The sequence below is a fragment of the Leucoraja erinacea genome, chromosome 22 (assembly GCF_028641065.1).
Source record: "Leucoraja erinacea ecotype New England chromosome 22, Leri_hhj_1, whole genome shotgun sequence".
In the NCBI taxonomy this organism is placed as follows: Eukaryota; Metazoa; Chordata; class Chondrichthyes; order Rajiformes; family Rajidae; genus Leucoraja; species Leucoraja erinaceus.
Genome location: NC_073398.1, coordinates 11,426,521 through 11,444,701, shown reverse-complemented (window position 1 = coordinate 11,444,701; position 18,181 = coordinate 11,426,521). Strand labels below are relative to the sequence as shown.

At 42.9% G+C, this 18,181-nt stretch overlaps 1 protein-coding gene across 4 annotated transcripts in view; it reads left to right on the top strand.

The window, feature by feature from the left end:
- LOC129707718 (copine-8) overlaps positions 1–18,181 on the top strand; it is a 204,072-nt gene that overhangs the window by 161,822 nt on the left and 24,069 nt on the right. For all 4 annotated transcript variants that reach the window (XM_055652946.1, XM_055652945.1, XM_055652949.1 and 1 more), the window contains 3 exons: positions 3,581–3,762; positions 8,176–8,303; positions 16,022–16,124. In XM_055652946.1, coding sequence (XP_055508921.1) covers positions 3,581–3,762; positions 8,176–8,303; positions 16,022–16,124 — 413 coding nt within the window. The remainder of the gene's footprint in view (positions 1–3,580; positions 3,763–8,175; positions 8,304–16,021; positions 16,125–18,181) is intronic.

The following is an 18,181-nucleotide window of genomic DNA, read 5'->3' as shown; positions in this document are numbered from 1 at the left end:
AAAATGGTTGATGTCGGCCAGGAGTTAGAAATGAAAAGGTTCAGAGAGGATAGAAGACTGGCAAGGGTAGGAGGAGTAGGAGGAATGTTGGGGAATGGAGACGGGTGCGCCATGGGGGTTGTGGACTCATGGAGTCATACAGCATGGAAACAGGCCCTCTGACCCAACTTGCCCATGCCGACTGACATACCCCATCTACACTTGTCCCACCTGCCTGCGTTTGGCTCGTATCCCCCTAAACCAGTCCTACCTGATACCTTACCAGAGAAATAAGCCTGGATTGGGGCTGGGTTCTGACACGGTTTGAGGAAGGCAGAGTGGGGTTGGGTCTCTGGGGAGGTACCGTAAGTAGGTATGTTGCAAAACCTACCTGAATCGTCGTTGAGAATCTGCCCCAGCCCGTGTGTGTGATTTTGGCGCTGTTTAGAGGGGGCGGGTTTAAAACGCGATTTTTACTAGGCTGTTGCAATCGAAAATGTTCAGCCTAGTAAATCATTAACGAAAAATCGCTGAAAGACCCCGTCGCAAAAGGTAATATTAGTTTTTATGGCCTTGTATAATAGTTATAGTAGTTTAAAAATCACTCTCTAAACCCGCGACCTCTCGCAGCCCCAGGGTTTTATAAAGCAAACAATTAAAGGTATGTACCTTATTTTTACATTAAAAAGGGCTTCTTTAGAACCCTTTATACAAAGTTACTATTGCGAGTAGCTAATTTTGGGCTCTTTATATCCCGCAGTATTTTTCTGGGCATTTGAGGGCACTAATCTAGCGCAATGTGAACGTTCTAAACCAGCGCGTTCACAGGAACCCACTAGAAAACGTAGAATGGTTCAATCTACGATAACTGAACATTTCATTCAGTTCTCTTAATTTTTAAGAAGGTTATGGGCTTTTGACTGTCCACGATCACAGCTTTTTTAGTTATGTCCATAGAAAATCATTAGGGAACAAGATGCTAATTTCTGAGTATGAAAATGGCCATAACTTTTTAAATACTTGAGATATGAAAGTGAATTAGGTGTCAAATTAAACTTCTTTTTATGCTTTATCTGGTGGAATAAATTACAGACTTGATTTTTTTAATCTCAAAATTTTGTAACATTGCTACCGTAAGTTGAGGATGGGGGCTCAGAGGAGAGATGGGTGTGCAGGGTGGTGTAGGAGGTCAAATGTAAGACGCAGGTATATAGTTGGCAGGATCTTTAATAATACTGATGTACAGAGGGATCCGTAACTCCCTGAAAGTAACAACGCAAGTAGGTAACGTGGTAAAGAAGGCGTAAGATTCTTCAGTCGGAACATTGAGTATAAGAGTAGGGAAGTCACGTCGCAGCTTTATTGAATTTTGTTTAGGCTTATTTTTGACTTCTATGTTCAGTTCTGGTCACCCGATTCCAGGAAGGGAGTAAAGGCTTTAGAGAGTGTGCAGTTGATCAGGATGCTGTCTGGATTCGAGGGTATTAACTACAAGGAGAGGTTGGACAATCTTGGATTGTTTTCTCTAGAACGTCGAAGGCTGAGGGAAGACCTGATGGAAGTTTATTAAATGATGAGAGGCAAAGATAGGGTAAACAGTAAGAACCTTTATTCCAGGGTGGAAATCAAAGACCAGAGGGCATGGCTTTAAAGTGAGAGAAAGTTTAAGGGAGATGCGCTGGGCAAATATTTTACACATATAGCAATGGCTGCTTGGTATGCGCTGCCAGAGGTGCTGAAGGTGGTGGTAAATAATACTGTTCAAGAGGCTTTTAGATATGTAGTAAAGAGGTGTAACATTTAGTTTAGATGGCATAACAATTAAATCATGACAAGGTAAAATTCTCTTTATGTATTCAGCACCTGGCAATAATTTGCAAACCCAGGCTTCTCACCAGCAATATTTGAAATCTTAATTGTTCCATTTCTGCCACTGACATCTGTAGACGAGATTGAAAATATTGAAGCTGCGTGATCTCATCTATGCAAGGCAGTGGAAGGAATCTATGCAAGGCAGTGGAAGGATTTACTCTGTAAAACTAGGTCCATTGTTGTTTATGAATGAAAGAGTGCATGAGTCTTTTTTTTAATTGGAATTTTAATTGCAATTAAAAACTATACTATCCATCTTGCATAAAAATAGGAAATACTGAAAACATTCAGTGTGCCAGTCAGCATTTGTGGAAAATAAAATAACATTAACATACAAGGTTGAGGACCATTCTGGTTTCATTTGACCCATTGCTATTCTCTGCCTGAATACCACCTTAGTGTTTCCAGCATCAACAGTTTGTTGGAGTGTCAGTCACACATTTTTATTTATGCGATGAAGCACAAACAATTTCCTTATCCCCTCAATAAGTCCAATTGGTTGAAACATTTCTTCAAACTTAAAATAACAAATTATAGGGAAAAAATCACCTCTCTTCATATAACCATTGATTCATGCACTGGAAAAAACACTGGGAACAGCAACATGCTCCGTTTTGTCTGTCATTGGCCTGCTTGAGTCCTCAGAGCACGTTTCCCTTCTGGGAGTGGATGGAAATTCTTGTATTCTGGAAATTGGAAATTCCTGTGATGGGTGATTCTTTAGTTAAGGGTGAAAATAGGAGATTCGGTGACAGTATTAGAGACTCCAGGATGGTGTGTTGGCTCCCTGGTACCAGGAACAAACTGCCGGAGGAGTAGTTGAGGCAGGTACTATCACAATGTTTAAAAAAACATTTGGACAGGTACATGGATAGGATAGGTTTAGAGGGATATTGGCCAAATGCAGGCAGGTGGGACCAGTGTAGATTGGACAAGTTGGTCGTTTTGGGCAAGTAGTGTTGAAGGGCCTGTTTCCATGCTGTATGTCTCAATGACTCTAACAAATTCAATTCTTGCCAGTAAAGACGACATTGTACTAATGAAGATTAAAAATATATAAACCAAAATATCTTTTAACTGGAAAGTTTTTATTGGTTTATATTCACAAATTCATTCTGCCTCAGGTTATTATTGCAGGAAACTTGGAATACTTCTTGCCTCTAACTCCTCCCGCAACGTCTTTTTTATTTTCTCATCCTCACCGGAATTGATCTCTCTATGTTGTCCATTTATACAAAGACTAGAGATAACAATCGCAGCATTTCTGTATCAGATGTTTCCACCTTCAATCTCTGGGTCAATCAAGCTGCTTCATACGCCGCACTGCATCGTTTAACATTTCCCTTGTATAAATATTTCCCCGTCACCCATCTGAATTTCCTCATGACGAGAATTGTACATTCTATTTCCACCTCTCTCTTTCCCTTGCCTCCATGGAAGACTGTATGGTTTGCCACAGAGAGGGTACCTTAACCTCATGGACTTGTCTTTCAGTGGACTGCATGAGGGTGGTCCATAAGGTACGATTCCAGGCAATAACTGGATTGTAAATGTGGCTTCCAACTCAAATATAGGGAAATCTTAATTTAACACATTTTTAGATGATTCTCGGCATTGAGCAGCACCAATTTGGTGCAGTTGAGATTGTTGAAATTCAATTTTGCTTTGATTACTTTGGTATCACTTTTGATGTGAGATTGTGTTACATTTTTAACTATTTTTGTTTCAGGCCATCCTGCTCAACCAACCTCTCTACATTACATGAATCCTTATCAACTTAATACTTATGCCATGGCTTTGAAAGCTGTAGGCGAAATTATTCAGGACTATGACAGTGACAAGATGTTCCCAGCATTAGGATTTGGTGCCAAATTGCCTCCAGATGGAAGAATTTCACACGAATTTGCTTTGGTGAGATATATAATTGCATATTTTCTTCAGGTACAGAAAATGCGTGTGGAGGACTATTAACACAATAATTGGCCTAAATTGTTTTTATGAATGTTATGTGGGTTTTTTTTAAACTTGTTCACAGTTATCTGTAAAGTTTTGATTAGACTAACAAAACTTAATGTTGATTCAATGTCATTAGTCTAAAAATGAATATGATAATCCATTGGATTGCCTACAGTGCAAATTTAAACAAAGTTTAAAAAAATCCCAAAGCTTTTCATACGTATAAAAATAAGAAGATACCTAGGGAGAAGGTAGGACTGTTCAAGGATAAAGGAGGGAGTTTGTGCTTGGAGTCTGGGGATGTAGGCAAGGTACTAAATGAGTACTTTACATCAGTTTTCACCAAGGTGTAGGACACGGAGGACGGTGAGGTCAGTGAGGAGAATACTAATATGCAAGGGCACTTTGAGATTAAGAAGGAGGTGTTGGCTCCTTGAAGAGTATTAAGGTAGCTAAATCCCCAGGACCTGATGGGATCTATCCCAGGTCATTGAGAGAGGCAAAGGAGGAGATTCCAGAAGACTTGACAACGATCTTTGCATCTTCTCTAGTAACAGGCGATGTCCCAGAGGACTGAATAGTAGCTAATGTTTTTGTGTAGGAAGGAACTGCAGATGCTGGTTTAAACTGAACACAAAAAGCTGGAATAACTCAGCAGGCCAGGCAGCATCTCTGGAAAAAAGGAATAGGTGGTGGTTTGGGTTATGTTATTCCTTTGTTTTCGAAGGGATGTAGAGAGAAATCAGAAATTATAGCCTGGTGATCCCTGGTGAGTGTTGGGGAACAAAAGGGTTAATTAGAGGCAGTTGTGCCTTTGTATACAGCAGGTTGTGTCACTAACTTGATCAAGGTTTTTGAGGAGGTGATAGAGGTGATTGATGAAGGTACGGCAGTGGATGTTGGCATTTGATAAAGTCCCCCATGGTAAATGAAGACAGAGGGTTGTGGTGAGACGACCATATTCAGGCTGGAGGTCTGTGACCAATGGAGCACTTCTCCCAGGATTGAATTACATTTCAAAATCGTCATCGATGTAATTGCAAGATTGTAACATTCATGTGATTTTTGTATTGGAGATTTTCATTTGAACTATGAATATTTGCTGCAGTATCTGCTAAAAACAATCACCTTGGTGGATAGCATGGATTCGATGGGCTGAAGGACCTTGTTCTGTGTTTTATGACACTGAGTAAACTTCACAGTTCAGGATCTGCATGGGAAAAATATTATATTCTCCCATGTGTTAATGAAGATTCTTTGCTGAAATTCAATAGCAAGCAGAGCAGGTGATTTAAACTCGCAAAGGCCTGTGGTTCACTTCCCATAACTGAACACGATCGAGTTCATTGAGGTTCTGTAGAATTGAAACATCACTTCCTGTGCATCGCCCTCAGGTTTAAGCAAAACATCTTTATTCCTCATCCCATCTACTGCTTCAAACTTGGCACAGTGAAGACTTTATTCTGATTTGACTTTCTCTAAATGAAAACACATGATCTCACCACTTCACAAGTTCAACATTATTGACTGTGTCTGTCCATCCACACTGTCATTCTTAGTAATTTAGTTTAGTTTAGAGATACAGCATGGAAACAGGCCCTTCGGCCCACCGATTCTATGCCGACTAGCAATCCTCGCACACTAACACTATCCAAACATATTAGAAACATAGAAAATAGGTGCAGGAGTAGGCCATTCGGCTCTTCGAGCCTGCACTGCCATTCAATATGATCATGGCTAAATCATCCAACTCAGTATCCTGTACCTGCCTTCTCTCCATACCCCCTGATCCCTTTAGCCACAAGGGCCACATCTAACTCCCTCTTAAATATAGCCAATGAACTGGCCTCAACTACCTTCTGTGGCAGAGAATTCCAGAGATTCACCACTCTCTGTGTGAAAAACGTTTTCCTCATCTCGGTCCTAAAAGATTTCCCCCTTATCCTTAAACTGTGACCCCTTGTTCTAGACTTCCCCAACATCGGGAACAATCTTCCTGCATCTAGCCTGTCCAACCCCTTAAGAATTTTGTACGTTTCTATAGATCATCCCTCAATCTTCGAAATTCTAGCGAGTACAAACCGAGTCTATCCAGTCTTTCTTCATATGAAAGTCCTGACATCCCCGGAATCAGTCTGGTGAACCTTCTCTGTACTCCCTCTATGGCAAGAATGTCTTTCCTCAGATTAGGAGACCAAAACTGTACACAATACTCCAGGTGTGGTCTCACCAAGACCCTGTACAACTGCAGTAGAACCTCCCTGCTCCTATACTCAAATCCTTTTGCTATGAATGCTAAAATACCATTCGCCTTCTTCACTGCCTGCTGCACCTGCATGCCTATTTTTAATGACTGGTGTACCATGACACCCAGGTCTCGTTGCATCTCCCCCTTTCCTAATCGGCCACCATTCAGATAATAATCTACTTTCCTGTTTTTGCCACCCAAGTGGATAACCTCACATTTATCCACATTATACTACATCTGCCTGCCATGCATTTGCCCTTACAATTTCCCCAAAGCCAATTAACCTACAAATCTGTAAGTCTTTGGAGTGTGGAAGGAAACTGGAGCATCCGGAGAAAACCCACATGATCACAGGCAGAATGCACAAACTCTGTACAGACAGCACCCTTAGTCAGGATCGAACCCAGGTCTCTGATGCTGTATGGCAGCAACTCCACCGCTGCGCCACTGTGCCGCCCCAAATGTCGTAGATTTCTATTCCTTTCCCACACCTTTCTGTGTCTTTGGCACCATGTTCAAACTTAAAGAGGCATAAAGCGAGGAATGTATAAACAGAAAATATTCCCTATATTTCTCTTCACTGCCTTCTACCTTTTCAGATAATTATCGAATCAAAATGTTTTGCCTTTTTTTAACCTTGTTAAAAAAGTACCTCTTTGGAGATTTTTATTTTGGGAAGTGAATACTGTTGTATTTGCTTAAAATAGTCATCGACTTTAGATCATCATCCTAGATATTAGATCCTAATTCATGTTTGACTTGGGATATGCTCATCAAACAAACAAGTTCAAGCATCTTGGAAATTTTCTCACCCAATTGCCAATGTGGGAGGACTGAAAGAAAAGGCCAGTCTTGAGGTGCTGGAAATTTTTATGAAGATCCCATACTTTAGTACCTACTAAGGTACTATTAGCAGTTTAATTTTCAACACAAGTATTGGGACAGATAATTATGTCAATAATTTTCTATGCATTGTAATTCTTTGCCTCAGTCTTGTTGGTCTATGTCCTGATGGCTACGATGTGCTTATGTTATAGTCTTGGAGTCGTTTAACTTGTGAGAGATGATTTTCTTCTCACAAGGCCATGCTGACTGCCCTAATCAGTCCATGCCTATCCAAATGTCAGTAGATTCTGTTCCTAAGAATTCCCTCCAACAACTTACCCACCACTAAAGACAGGCTCACCAGCCTGCTGCAGTTCTCTTGCTTGGCCTTACTGCCCTTCTTCAATAATGATGCAACATTAGCCACCCTCCAGTTTCCCAGAACTTCACCTGTGGCTAAATATCTCTGCAAAGGCCTCCGTAATTTCCTCCTTGGCTTCCCACGAGGTCTGAGGATGTACTTTGGGGATTTATCCACCATACTTCTCTTTAAAACTACCATCACCTACTCGCTGGTAATTTGTTGGTGATCAAAGACATCACACCTGTGCCTCAATTCTTTAGCTTCCTTGATCTTCTCTATTTTCTAAAAAGTAGATAAGTATTTATTTACTATCTCCCCATTTCTTGTGGTTCTTCACAACAATGGCTGTGTAGATCATTAAGGGGATATATTATTTCCCCAGTGACCCTTTAACTCTTAATATACCTGTAGTATACTGGGAGTTTTGTCGACACAAGGAACTGCAGATACTGGTTTACAAAAGAAGAGCCACAAACTGCTGCAGTAACTCAACGGGTCAGGCAGTATCTCTGGAGAAAATTCTGCATGCTGCCTGACCCATTAATTTATTCCAACAATATGTGTCTCTTTGGAGTTTTATTCATCTTGTTTGCCAGCTCCAAGGGTATCGGCCTGAAACGTTGCCTATTTCATTCGCTCAATTGATGCATAGATGCTGCTGCAACAAGAGTTTCTCCAGTACTTTTGTCTATCTCCACTCCATGTCCACTCTTTGCCTTCCTAATTGCGTTCCAATTTAGGGCCTTTCTCTCTCTTGCATGGTCTCTCTCTCCCCCCTCTCCCCCCCCTCTCCCCTCCCTCTCCCCCTCTCCTCCCCGTCCCCCCTCAAAATACATGTTTTTCTAAATGTATTGCAACATAAAATTGTAACTGATCAGTAATTTATTACCTGTAATGTTTTTTAATTTCCTCACTTATTTTTTTTTAACAGAATGGAAACCCTCATAACCCATATTGCCAAGGAATTGAAGGTGTCATGGAAGCTTACTACCAGAGCCTAAAGTCTGTGCAACTATACGGACCAACCAACTTTGCTCCAGTAATTAATCACGTAGCAAGGTACTTCAGGCATTTATACATAAAGGATAACATGTCAACATTACTGGGAGTAAATTGCAAGGTGTGTTCACAAGTGTATTTAATCATGGTTGACTAAATTTCACAATATGTATTGTTAATCTTCCTACTCCCTTGTTCTTTCATGGGGTGTTTGCGGAATGATGAAATTCATCTTTAATATGTAGGAATGCCACAGGTATTGTAATTTTGATGATGATAGTTTCAGATCGCTCTGAGATATCTTCTTCCTTTTGTAATTGTGGCTCTAGAGCTATTAACAAATACTCCAAGTAGCGATCCAACAAGTTTATTAGCATATAATAAAGTTACACTACAAGTTGTCACCACTGTGACTACATCCCAACTAACCGCTAGTGTCTGGAATCGTTAGTTAATATATGGTGACTGTATGGTAAAACCCGGACTGGGTTATCTATCCAAATGGATAGTATTCAAGATTCACGAGAATTCATTGTCATGTGCCCCAGATAGGACAATGAAATTCTTGCTTTGCTTCAGCACAACAGAATATTGCAGGCATAAATAATACAGAACAGATCAGTGTGTCCATATACCATATTTATACCAAAGTCCATATCAGTGTGTCCATTGAATATATATATATATATATATATATATATACACACATAAATAAGCATATAAAGTGCAGTAGGCTAATTAAAGTTCAGATTTTGTTTGAGTTGAGTTTAATAGTCTGATGGCTGTGGGGAAGTGGCTATTCCTGAACCTGGTTGTTGCAGATTTCACGCTCCTGTACCTTTTACCTGAAGGCAGCGGAGAGATGAGTGTGTGACCAGGATGGTGTGGGTCCTTGATGATGCTACTAGCCTTTTTGAGGCTGTGTGTTAGTATTTGCTCGAGCAGATCTACAGTGGCCACCCCTCAGCTGTCATAGATGTATCCCTCACCCACGTCTTCTGTGTCCCATAATTCTCTCACTCTCCTTCCTCCCCAGAAGGGACAAGAATAGAGTTCCCCGATTCCTCACCTTTCACCCCATCAGCCTCCGCACTCCTGTTCCCATGTATCTCTAAACTAAACTAAAAAGGATGATTTTTAACTGTGAAACTAAAAATGTATAAGTACTCAGATATGTTTGTGATGCAATTTACTACCAGATCATAAAAGTTGTTTGATTAATAAGTAATTGGGTTCCTCTCTTTCCATCTTCTTTTGTTCTCATGTAATAACAAAGAATTGCAGATGCAGGTTTACCACAGAAAGGCACAAATGCTGGAGTATTTCAGTGGTTCAGGCAGCATCTCTGGAGAAGATGGCTAGGTGATGTTTTGGGTGGCGACTCTTCCTCAGACTGATGCAGAGGGAGGGTAAGAAGCTGGAAGAGAAGAGGGGCAGGACAGAGTATGGCCAGTAATAGGTGAACACGGGTGGGGGGGGATTACTTTGATATGTAAATTGTTTTACAAAGGCCTATTCTAGGCTTGATCTCACTGATATTCAGCAAAGCGATTGCAGAGTCTACTTGCTGGTTTTGCTGATATTTCATCCAGGGATCGCAGTTGCCCTTCCGGGTGATACAGAGGTTTACGTACATTTCCTATAACCTCGTCTACTGCATCTGGCGTTCCCAATGTAGCCACCTGTACATCAGCGAGACCAAGCGTAGACTCAGCCACTGTTTTGCTGAAAACTTGTGCTTGGTTTGCCAAGGCCTGCTGGATCTCCCAGTTGCAAACCATATTAAATCCTCTTCCCATTCCCATCCTGACCTTTCTGTCCTGAGCCGCCTCCATTGCCAGTGAGGCCACATGCAAACTGGTGGAGCAGCACCTCATATTCTGCTTTGGAAGCTTACAACCCAATGGTATGAACATTGAACTCTCCAATTTTAAGTAATTAATCCACAAACGCCTCCCCCCCCCCCCCCCCCCCCCCCCCCCCCCCCCTGCCTCCCCTTTCTCCCCAAGAACTCCCTTTCTTTCCCCACATTCCCCCCTTCCCCACTCCCTTCCCCTGAACCCTGGCAGACCTTGCACCGGTTTCTCACCTCCCTCTCCACCTGCATCTCTTCCACCATCTACATTATTTTTCTTTGCTAGAGTTTCACAATTCCCAACTCTTTTTTATCCTTTTAGACTTGCACTTGTCTTTCATCTCTGTCCTTGGTCCAATAATCTGCCATGCAAATAAACCTTCACCTGTGTTCATCTATTATCAGCCATGCTCTGTCCTGCCTCTCCCCTCTTCCCGCTTCTTTCCTAACCCCCCGGTAATCATTCTGAGGAAGGGTCTCGACCCAAAACGTCATCTATCCATGTTCTCCAGAGATGCTGCCTGAACCACTGAGCTACTCCAGCATGTTGTGTCTACCTTTTGTCCTCAGTTATATTATGGATGTTTACTTTCAAGCTATGATTCATTTCCTAAAAATGACCTATTTCATGTTATTAATTATGTATGATAAGTGCATAAATTCATGAGGTGGAAAAAATGGTGTGAGTGCAGAGTATACCCAGTGTAGGGAAATGAACAATAGACCAAATGAGAGGGACACGATTTAATACAATTTTGAGGGGCAACCTTTTTACTCCAAGCAGGGTGGGTATTTGGAACAAGCTGCCAGAGGAGGATTTAGAGGCAAATACTATAACAGTATATAAAAGACCCTTGGACAAGTACATGGATATTAAAGGTTTAGAAAGATATGGGCCAAACTTGGGCAAATGGGACTGGCTTAAATGGAGCATCTTGGTCGGCATGGACGAGTTGGACTGAAGTTGTGTTGCTACTTAGAAGGAGCTATGGACTTGGACCCCAAGATCCCTCTGTACATCCTGTTGTTAAGCATCTTGCCATTGACTATATACTATCTTGTTACATTTGATCTCCCAAAGTGCAACATCTAAAGGGGGTGTCCCACTTGGGCGACCTAATTGGAGAGTTTAAAAGAGTTTAGGAGAGCAAAAAAATGACATGTTCAAGATCTCCTTTGACTTTGTAGAAGACCTCCTTTGTCCTCCTTCGACTATGTTGAAGACTAGCTTCGACTAATTTCGGGAAAATTGTACACCAAATAGTGGAAAGTGAAAACGACCTATGACCTCCTTTGATCTCCTTCAACCTCCCTTTGACTATGATGAAGACTATCTAAGACTACCTTTGACTACTCTCGATTACCTACGACTAACATGCCGACCTACTCCGACTATACCTATGAGTAAAAAAAGTATCGATTTTTTTCCATGACTACCTTTTTTTACTCGCGGGCATTTTTCAACTTGTTGTAAACTACGCCGCGACCTAGCTGAGGCCTCGAGTACGCGGGGACCACTCTCGAGCATGAAGGAGACTTATAAAGACCTCCTACGACCCCATGTCGACCATGCTGTGGGTATGAGTTAAGGGGAAACTCACCAGAACTCGTGGATTAGGTCGCCCAAGTGGGACAGCCCCTTAACATTTCACAAGGATGGTGGAGAGGTGGTAGAAGCAGATCCATTTGCAACATTTCAAAGGCATTTGTATAGTTGGGAATAGTGGGATAAGAACCATATGCAGGAGGATGGGATTAGTTTAGATTGACATCATATTCAGAGTTTACATGGGAGGTGGGGTGCTAAAGGGCTAGTTTAATTTCTGGACTCATCTATGAATTTCAACAGCATTCTTTAATTATTTACTGACATTGATGCGGCATAGATTTAGATGGATTTAGCTTTTAACTCAATTTAGATTTTCGGGATTTAATGGGAGGGAAATATTATCATTTCATATCTCTTAAAGCTGTGCAAAACATGTCTGCAGTTTCCATATTTTTGCAGTCTCGTATACACACACAAGAAAAAAACAGGCAACAATAACTACTGCAGTTTGAATTGAACGCCTTCTGAAGTGAAAGGCAAAGAAAGAATATCACAAATGTGGTAATGCTACCAACTAAAATCTCACAATCTCAGTATTTGAAAGTGCAAGTAATATATCTATTGTTATCTTATAATATAATGTCTTGGTTTCAAATTGTTAATATGACATATAGAATATCATTAGAAACATAGTCCACGATTGCATGCATTTAATTTTAAATGGCATTTTCTTTGCACCAAATAAAATCTTTATTGATAGTTATTTTTTTCTGGTTCTCCATCTAATCAGAATCAGAATCGCACTTTATTCACCAAGTATGTTTTGCAACATACGAGGAATTTCATTGGCCAGGTCAGTCGTACAATTAAAAGCATCAGATCACGCAAAAAAACATATTAACATGACCATCCACCACTGTGACTGCTACACATTCCTCACTGTGATGGAAGGCGAAATAAAGTTCAAGTCCCTTCCCTTAGTTCTTCCTCGGTCGTGGGCCTCGAGCCCCCTTTGATGGGACGTTCTTGACTCCCGTAGCCAGCGGCGTTCGGGCCCTTTGCGTCGAGGCGTTCAGCTCCCGCATCGAGAGGATGTCAGCTCCCCCGCGCTGGACGATCCAATCTCGCGTCGGGGCTGGTCGAACCTTCTGCGACGTTGGAGCTCCCGACTCAGCCTCTCCTAACTGCGAGCTTGATGGTAAGTCCTCAGGCCGCGGTGGGAGCGATCCCAGGCCAGGGATCAGCTTTGATGTTAAGTCCGCGCCCCACGGTGGGGCTCACGACAGGCCGAGGACGCTTCCAGCTCCATCGATGGAAGGCCGCAGAGCGCCCGGAGAATGTGATCCAAAAATTAATCACATCTCCGGCAAGGTATGAACCTGAAAAAAAAAGTCCCCCCCGATCCTCTCCCCACTACCCCACATAAAACAAACCGGAGAACATTAAAACAAACTTTTAACACACTAAAATATAACAAAAGAATGTAAAAACTAACAGACTGCCGGCAGGGCAGCCATCGCCCCGGCGCCCCTGGTGGAAATCTTGCATTTATCACAATTCTGGGGTTTGGTTGTCTATCCAAAGCTGCAGGGATATATTAAAAGCAAAAAAAAAAAAGAGCTGTTGGAGAAACTCAGTGGGTCAAGCAACATCTGTAGAGGTTAATGGGCAATCATTGTCTTGGATTTCAATCCTCTCTTTTGGACTGAGAGAATGGAGAGGAGCTGGCTGGTATAAAGATGTGAGGGGAAGGGCTGGGACAAGAGCTGGCAAGTGATAGGTGGATCCAGGTGAGGAATTGTAGAATTGGTCCTTGTCTTTGGCTATGGCACGAAGAGTTGGTGCATATGTAGATGTTGATGAATCCCACCAGGTGTTCAGAATTTGATGCATGGGTCTCCAGTGACTGCAATGGTCTGTTGGAAACAGCAAAGCCTACACCATGTTCCCTGTAGCCATTAGCGCTCTTGCCATGCCATTTAGAAATTACAGTTGATCTCGAGGATGGATCTTATGTTGGGAAGTCTGGTTCCTTGGATAGTAATTGGAGGAGGTACATGCGTTTCCCTGCCTTACCTGGAAGGGCTTTGTAGATTGCTGGATGGTGGTGAGGAAGGAGGTATAGTTTACATACAGCGTAGAAACAGACCATTCGGTCCACCTCATCATGCTGACCAGCGAACCCCACACACTAATACGTTCCTATACACACTACGGACAATTTACAATTATACCAAGCCAATACCCGACAAGCCTGTACGTCTTTGGAGTGTGGGAGGAAACTGGAGATCCACGCAGGTCACAGGGAGAATGTACAAACTTCATACAGACAACCAGTCGTAGTCAGAATCGAACCCAGGTCTCTGGTGCTGTAAGGCAACAACTCTACCACTGTGCCACTTGGTGTTACACCTTCTACATTGCAAGGAGAATGTGCCTGGGGAAGGAGGGATGAGCAAACCTGGGAATCACGAAGAGAGTAATCGGTGCAAAGATCTGAGGGGACAACATGACTGTTGGTGGGATTACATTGTAGCTGGTGGAAACGACGAAGATTGATGTGATGGCTCTGGAGCCTGGTGGGATGAAAGCTAAGGACGTGGGGAGCTCTGTCCCTTTTCTGCCTGGGGGAGACAGGGTGAAAGCAGAAGTGCTGGAAATAAAGGAGGCCCAGTAGTGGTCCCTATAATCTGTTCACTGTGCATTTTCCTCTGCTGATCCCGCTCAGCCTACTGAGTTATGTTAGCAGCTTTGAATTTGATCCAGATTCCAACATCTGCATTCTCTTGTCTCCAGAATAATTTGGAGGTTTTTCTTTGTCATATTTGCAGTGGGCCTGTTGTACTTAGTTGCATAATTTGGAACCTATTTTATTCCAGATTGATACAAATACATCGATAGATGCTCCTGAACACATCATCAGTGATGTAACCTGGGGTCATTGGGTGTTTTGGGTCTTTCAACATCAGACACCCTCACCCAGGAAACCCAGCCGTGGTTGATCAGACCACGACGTGTTCAGGTGGCATTCGCTCCTCCCCATGGACCTCCTCTCCTGATCCAGAGCCATCTCGAGGCCTTCTCCGCTGCCTCTGTGGTGTTCTTGATGGCCCTTCTCCTTGCCACTCTGTTGATGCCCAGTGCACTCAAGGCTTTGTAGAGCGATTGCCCTGCAAAACCTCTGCAGCCAACCTCGATGGGCATACACCTTGCCTTCCAGCCCTGCTTGCGGCAGTCTATGACCAGTTCTTCATATTTGGCCATCTTCCTCTCGTGGGCCTCCTCCAGACGGTCCTCCCACGGCACTGTCAGTTCCAACAAGACTATGTTTTTGGTCGCCTCTGAGACCAGGGGGATATCTGGCCTCAGGGTGGTCGTGGCAATGTGCGGTGGGAACTTCAGCTGTTTCACCAGGTCTACGGAAAGCTGCCAGTCCTGCGCAGTTGCCAGGATTCCCGATGGATTTGTGGCTGCTGTGGTTAAAGGTGTTCTGGCCGGCTTCCTCTCCACTTCTCCAAACCTTTGCACAGCTAGGCTGATGATGATTGTCGTCATCGTCCGCAACCTTCGGTCCACGTCTTCCTTCACAGTTGCTTCTAGCACCTTGTCGACATCCTCGTCGAACTGATGCCAGACTGCCGTCTTGCAGGCCTGAGGCCATTTGACTCGAACCTTCTCCGGAGAACTGTTCCGAGGGACTAGTTGTGCCACTTGGAGGCTTCGGGCTCTATGGGGTGATTCCGGGCCCAGCTCCTCCTGCGTCTCACCAGGTAAAATACCTGTGCGGTGTGACACTCCCTGTCCCTCCAAACACTTCATCCGGGTCTGGTGAATCTTCAGGCCTCGGCTGTTCTTGCAAACCTTACCACATCTGCATTTGATACTCATAGTCAGTTGTCCATTGCCATTAGTCGTTAACTTTGATCCGTCCAATTGAGGTGCTCATCCTCCCCCCCCCCTCTTGGGCACCCCTGGGGGTATTTTACCATGTGTTTTTCTGTAGCATGATTTGGGTCTTCTCCTCTCAGGGGATGCGGTTTGGGCTGCCAACCCGCCCCGCCCCGGATGCCGTCTTTCCGAGCTGTCCACTGTCTCCCCAGTCGTCACCACCCTATTCTTGGTTGTCAACCAGTCTATTCCTGGTCGCCACTGGTTTCACCAGCACAGTGATTGCTACAAATACATCGATAGATGCTCCTGAACACATCATCAGTGATGTAACCTGGGATCACTGGGTGTTTCAGCTTTTACATGCATGTTATGAGCAATTTACAGTAATGACAAATAAGTCTAAGATTTCTCAGCAATCTAAAACAACAATTGTAAGCTGAAATGTCTTTGAGATTCCAATGTATTATTCCTGTTCGTTCGCAGGTATGCTGCCTCTGTTAAGGATGGTTCACAATATTTTATCCTCCTTATTATCACCGATGGAGTCATCTCAGATATGGCACAGACAAAAGAATCCATCGTCAATGTAAGTTTTCTGACATATTCGATTATTTGTTAAATCTTTTGGAGAAATACAGTATGCAAATTTATTATGTCTATTTTGTTATTTAGCAGTCTTTTCACTGCAGAATATGCATGGCAGGATATTTTAAACATGTTATGTGACTTAAGGGAAACCCCCACATTTTGCAGCTGTCCCAGAATGCAGATTAGAGTGTAAGATAATGTTAATTTGGTGTAAAGATAATGTTAGCATGAACATTCATTATAAACGCACCTCATCAAAATCTTATGTCATTAAGACTATTCATTTAATTAATTATTTAAATCATTAGAATGTGATTGCACATATCATTTCTGACACCACATTTTTACAATTTTTACAGTATGGTTTATCTTGCTTTCAAAAAAGATATTGCAGTTTTTTTTTCCAAAGTAAGAAAGTGGCAAGGGTGATGCTTGGGTAGATCAACTGTGCCCATTATGTGAAGAATGAGAGTTCGCGGATCTGTGAGGTGAAATTAGAGTAACAAATCAAAAGCACTAGAAAATCTGATAAAATGCTGAAAATGCCGAACAGTTCTATCTGTATTCAGGGAGAGGGAAACAGTAGTTGAGAGAGGATATAAGGTTTTAGAGTGTGACAGATCTGTTTGGGGATCTTTGAAACACGTGTGAGAACAATAGTTTTGGGACAAACGCGAAGAGTTCTGGAAAACACATGATAATGATTATGTTAGATGTGGAAAAATCTGATGTTTTTGCTTCCACATGAGAATAGACAAGGTAATGCTTGTAAGCTTCACTGATGAGCTAAAAGTAATAGGAGCTAAGAAGGTTTTATAATGCAAACCAAGAAGTATAAATGACTCAGTGCAGAGAAAGGACTGGGCAAGGGAAGGTAAAGCCTATAAATTCCTCAAATGGACACTACAAGATCAGAAAAGAAGCTCTGATAATTAACATATGAAGAACAACCCTATTGATCCACATGAGAAGGAGGTGACATTTTTGTTTGAGATAGAGCATGGAAACAGGCCCTTCGGCCCATCGAATCCGCGTTGACCATTGATCACCCGTTCACACTAGTTCTGTGTTATCCCACTTTCTCAGCCACTCCCTACACATTAGGGGCAATTTTACAGAGGCCAATTGACCTACAAACCTGCAAATCTTTGGGATGTACGAGGAAACTGGAGCACCCGGAGGAAACCCACATCGTCATGGAGAGAACGTGCAAATAGCACACAGATTGGACCCGAGGTCCGGATCGAACCTGTGTCTCTGGTGCTGTGAGGCAGCAGCCACCAGCTGCATCATTGGAGGGTAGTGTTAGTGTATGGGGTGATTGCTGGTTGGTGTGACTCGGTTGGCTGCAGCACCTGTTTCCGCTCTGTATCTCTAACGTCTAAAGTCAGGAACTCGTGCAACTGTATGAAACGTTTGTGTGGCCACATTTGTAGTAGTGTCTGCTGTTCTGATTGCCCCATTACAGAAATAATGTGGAGGCTTTAGAAAAGGTGCAATCGAGATTCACTAGAATGCAGCCTGGATCAGACAGTGTGTTCACATTAATTTTTTTTTATGAGGGGATGAGGGCCTAGAGAATGGAATGCGCGGAGGCGGCGGAGAGTGTCTGAGGTGTCTTGAACATAGGTAGGAAGGGATTTGACCAAGGGGGATAGGATGGAGTCAAGGTATGTGGAGATGAGTTCGGTGGGGCATGAACAGGCAGAGACAATGTGTCTACCGGGACAGTCAGGTTCGTGGATTTTGGGGAGAAGGTAAAAACGGGCCGTGCGGGGCTGGGGAACGATGAGGCTGGATTGTCTGAGGGTCAGTCTGAAGAAGGGTTTCGGCCCAAAACGTTACCTATTTCCTTCGCTCCATAGATGCTGCTGCACCCGCTGAGTTTCTCCAGCATTTTTGTGTACCCTGGATCAGACAGTATTGGCCATAAGGAGAGGTGTGACATTTTTTCTCTGGACCTGAGGGGAGATGTGACAGGAGCATATAAAATTAGGAGAAGCATAGATTGGGTAAATTATAGGATTTTTTTCTCACGGTGAAAATGTCAAATAC